The sequence below is a fragment of the Acyrthosiphon pisum genome, chromosome X, assembly GCF_005508785.2.
Source record: "Acyrthosiphon pisum isolate AL4f chromosome X, pea_aphid_22Mar2018_4r6ur, whole genome shotgun sequence".
In the NCBI taxonomy this organism is placed as follows: Eukaryota; Metazoa; Arthropoda; class Insecta; order Hemiptera; family Aphididae; genus Acyrthosiphon; species Acyrthosiphon pisum.
Genome location: NC_042493.1, coordinates 30,449,707 through 30,454,690, shown reverse-complemented (window position 1 = coordinate 30,454,690; position 4,984 = coordinate 30,449,707). Strand labels below are relative to the sequence as shown.

Below are 4,984 nucleotides of genomic sequence, written 5' to 3'. Positions count from 1 at the left end.
CCTTAGGGGCGGAAAAATGGTAAGTCCGCCTCTGCCTAGGTAGGTACACTTGACACCTACTTTACCCCATTTTAATTGTTGATTTCGTCATCAGGCGATGATATTTTAGAAGTGGAACCTCCATAATATGTACCTAATGCTCATATAATCCCTGTTGTTTATAACATGTCTGATGATAGTTAGGTATGTTGTTAACTTAAAATTGTAATAGGTATAACTCCAAATATTTGAATGAACTATTTATTTAAATTTAAACCGACAAAATTGAAATGTTATTAGTCCTATGTGGCTATGTGTATTAATACTTTTGTGGTATAATTTTGGTATAAAAGCCTAGTTTCAATACTATGATTGCTACTACTACTAATTATTAATTACTACTACTAATTGCTTAAAACTAGTCTAGCTCAAGATTATTTGTTGTTATAGATTACCATAATACTTAGTAATACCATATTATTTTGTTAATATTGCTTACGTGTCGACTAGTTATGATAATCGTTATTGTTTGTGTGTTATAGATCAAAATAATCCAACACATTCAACACCTCAGAACCCTCCATCTAACTCTAGCCAATTTGTGAATCTGATTATAAGAACAATTTTGATAGTAAAAAAATTTATCTAAGTCAAGTAATTTATTTATTAGATTTTTTTAAAATATCAATATTTTTTTGATTATATAAATATGGAACGTAATAACTTTTTCAAAATATTTTTTTTTTGGGAATTTTCTGATATGAGTACCTATATTTCTTAAATTATTTACTAATCATATATTTTTAAGAATTTTTGTCATAGGTACGTTAAAGTAGCATAATTTTTTTTTCGTCAAGTCCTTCTGTTACATCTTGTTAACCCAATCAAAATTCCTGTCTACGCCACTGATCATACGATTATTGAACAAATTTATTATTTACGAACAATGAAATTTATGTGTAGGTAGTAGGTACTTACCTATACAGATAAACGTTAAGATTGTATGAAACTATTAGAAAATGTAACAAGGGCCAGATAAAACTGATTGAATGGTCAAAGTGAATGAATGGTAATTAAACATATTTGTGTAACTATTATGACATATTCGATGGGTAGGTACCTATATTTTGTAAGAATCTAATTTACCAATACATATTTTGTAAGACACATCGTCAACACTAATAATAGGTAAGAGATAAAATAATGATGTTGGAAGCTTAAAAATGTGGAACTGACTCTCCCACGTTCTCTTTTCTCTTTAACTCTATATCGTACATCTGACCTCTCTCTCTAAGGGCTGTCCATTATATTGCAGTCAATTATATAATACATCTATAATATATTGCATTATAGACAGTATAGTAACATAATTTATATTTTATATTTAGTTAAGATAACATTTAATTTATATTAGATACCTATTTATGTTATACACAGATAAAATTAGATTTATAGTACCTACACATTGTAAATAAGTTACTTTCCTCCATCAAGACTACAATATTATGCGATTGGAGTTACTTAAATTGATAAAATTTGTACCATTATTGTGATTTTCGTTATTAGTAATTTTTGAATTAAGAGCCCTGGCTATTTATTAAGGAGCAAATTATTGGCAACCTAATTCACATATCGTTACGTGGTCGTACGATCTCTCGAGTGTGTACTGTGTAGTAGTGTAGATGATTACACCCACGCACTCGCAAGTAAATGTTAGGAGGTAACAAAATATAACGAATTATTAGTTTATTGTTTTGGGTGTTTCGGCGGACAATAACAACTTCACGGGAATATGGACTCGTAGACAACTGAATATTTTCAGATAATTTATTTTTTAATTGATAAACATCAACATTCTACAGCCAGCATTAAACTCTGATTTTTTATTTAATTTTAAATAATAGTAAAAATAATTTGTAAAAAAAGCTATAAATTTTCTTTTAGTATAATAAACGTCAAATTAAGTTATAAATAGGGTGTGGATTTGAATGCAATAAAAACATGTCTTAATTAAATATCTTAAAAACGCCAAAAAATACTCTAAAAATCCAATAAGTTTTAAAAAATTTAATTTTTCAATTCAGAAAATTAAGAAAATTAAAAAGAAAATATAATTTAAATTTAAATCCACGCCCTAGTTATAAATAATTATTTCTGATGATGCATTGATGCCGAGGGGGGACAATCTTCTGAACCGAAATCTATAAACTTATTTTAAAATAAACGATTTTTCACACTCACGGATTATGATACAAAAATTCAAAATATTTATAATTTATATTTATACCGATTTTATTATAAATTTATAATAATAACAAATTAATTTTGGGCGGCGGGCCACCGGGAAAGTTTCCGATATTCCACAGCCAAGTCCACCCCTTTTTGTCATGGACTAAAGTTAGCCTTTTATTAGATTCTTTCAAATGTTGAATTTAGCAGTTTCTTGTACAACTCAATCATTTTTTAATTTATGATATTTTTACAGCATATTTTAAATGCATTCTTATGACAACTGCTCACATATATATATTGTAAATATGTTTTCAGGACATTGAATTATATTCCTACATAATAATGTGTCTAGCATAATATTGTATTATGTCTTAAGGTCGAGCAAGGTGTCTTACTATTATATATATATATCGATAAAGGTATATTAGTTGTACCTTTTTGTACCTGTAGTGTATTTATATTATTATAACTTATAAGTGTCCATTTTGCGGGCTCAACTTTGTAATTCGTGTGTTTGGAAATTAATTTAGAGTATAATACACATTATTTTTAAATTATATTCTTTTTTTTTTATTTTTTTTTTTTTTATTGTGTGTGTACACGATAAGTAGTCGAAATAATGCTTCGATTTTCAACTTCAGTATTTTGCTCGATGGGAAAGTGAATATTGTTGTCGCATTTTGTGCAGTAACTGTTAAGTTACTGTGTATATTTTTATAATCAATGTATATTGTAGGTATTTGTGTAATAAAAAATGTGTTGGGCTTTCCATAAATCTGTACCTACTGTTCTATCTGAAAGTAGATACAGAATTTTACATTAGCCCTGCACAGGAAAGGATTAGCGAATTTCGTTTTTAAGTAGTTAAATATAGCTAAGACAAACAGCACACACATGGAATTGTATATTTGTGTACATAGGTATACATATAATATTATAGTAAATTAGCATAGTGCAAAAACAATTATAATATGTAAGATAATGTATTTAATTATTCATTATGCAATAAATTTAAGTGTTTAAACACTACTAAAATGTAATAAAAGTTTTATTATTGTAAAAATAATAGTATAAACGAAGAAAACAAAATTATATTAATAAATACAGTTAAATAATTTGTTTGTAAGCATTTGAATATTGAAACAAGTTGGTTTAATATGACAAATTTTATTATTTTATAAGAAAATATTATTACATTTTGGGTACACCTGCATAAGTATGACGACCGAATTGGCATTCATCTGTGCCTCTTTTGATTTTGAAAAGTCCATTCTGTCCCCATTCATTGCCCCAAGAGTTGACTAACAACCAATAGTCTACACCATTTTCGACTCCCCATCCAATTAACTTGGCAGATTGATATCGTACAAATTTAGATTTTTCAGTTCTTGCGTAAACACCTGTAGCAAACAACAAATCAAAGCCATACAGTATATTCAATTGTATAATATTTATGGCATGATTTATAATATGATTGATCGTATGTATAAACGTACCACTTGTGTAAAGAAAAAGGTCATCGTATAAAGAGAAATATGCCGATACTGGACCGTATGTTTGCACTTCCCTTTGAATATTTTTGTATAATACGTGATAGGTGTAGCTTACTGAAATTGTAAAATACAATTGTAATAATCGGATAATAAAACAATATTAAGAAATGTCGATCTCGTCGAATTATTATCATTAACTACTGCAGTATACTTACCTTTTACGTGATCATGGTTGTAATCAATTAAGCTGTTACCGTAACAGAAGTTGTCGCATGTACGGTTGTAAATTTTTTTTGGTAGGTTAAAAATTGGTGGAATTTTGGAAGGTTGACATCCCTAAGTATGCAATGACAACAAAGATTATTATATAATATACCTAAAGGATTTTTCATATTACATCGTTCGTATTGTATTTGCCACCAGAGACCAAGCCCTGTTTTTTGAAAAATTTCCAAGCCTGGTCATCAGCCATGGCATTAGATTTTATACCACTGCAGGAAATTAACTGTTCGGTGGATAGGAGTTGATTGTAACTTCCGTTAGTTGCTACGCACATTCTGTCTGCGAATGCACCGGTGGTGGCATAAGCCTGTTGTGAGACAATTATCAGATGGATTATTATTTATTATTTTTAAAAAGCGTTTGCTTCAATTGTAATACAGTGTTTCCACAAATAAATTCGTATGTTTACCCAAGAAAGGTCGGAGTTTCCATCATTGTAGACTTCACCAATCGTTTTGCATTGGGACCAGTGTTTTCTTGCGTCAAATTCCTTGGAAATTTTGCCGTATGCTACGTACCTGGGATCACGGGTTTTGTACAGCAATTTTGATTTAAAAGTGGCTGCAACTCCTCTTTTTCCCAACAACATCAAATGTTCTTCTTTTGCTGAGTTCAGATCAATATTGTCTAGAGCCTGTAATTATATTATTGTTTGGTGAGGAAGGTAGCAGGACCTTTTTTGAAGATGATAATTAGGTAGGTTAAAATCTAAGAAATGGCAACTATATAATTTTATTAATGAATATTACATTTTCTTATTTTAAATTCATATTATTTAATAATACAGTTGATTCGTCTAAATTTAAGGCCCCTGCAAACCCTATTATTTTTTCATCAAAACGACCTAAGCGACTGACAAAAATTAAAGTACTTCTAGTGGTTCGATTTAAAAAATGTAAAGATGTTTTAATTCGTCAACAAGTCTACTTTGCATCGGTCGGAGCATATTTTTTATTTTTTTTATTTTTTTGAATATATTCAATACTAAAAATTTATAA

At 28.9% G+C, this 4,984-nt stretch overlaps 1 protein-coding gene across 1 annotated transcript in view; it reads right to left on the bottom strand.

Annotated features, from left to right (window-relative positions):
- Nucleotides 1–3,241: 3,241 nt before the first annotated feature.
- Nucleotides 3,242–4,984, bottom strand: part of LOC100164098 (cathepsin B-like cysteine proteinase 3) — a 4,214-nt gene continuing 2,471 nt past the window's right edge. The window contains exons 2-6 of the mRNA XM_001948150.5: nt 4,396–4,620; nt 4,102–4,293; nt 3,920–4,040; nt 3,708–3,818; nt 3,242–3,611 (exon numbers count right to left, since the gene is read on the bottom strand). Of these exons, the coding sequence (XP_001948185.1) occupies nt 3,403–3,611; nt 3,708–3,818; nt 3,920–4,040; nt 4,102–4,293; nt 4,396–4,620 (858 nt within the window). The 3' untranslated portion in view covers nt 3,242–3,402. The remainder of the gene's footprint in view (nt 3,612–3,707; nt 3,819–3,919; nt 4,041–4,101; nt 4,294–4,395; nt 4,621–4,984) is intronic.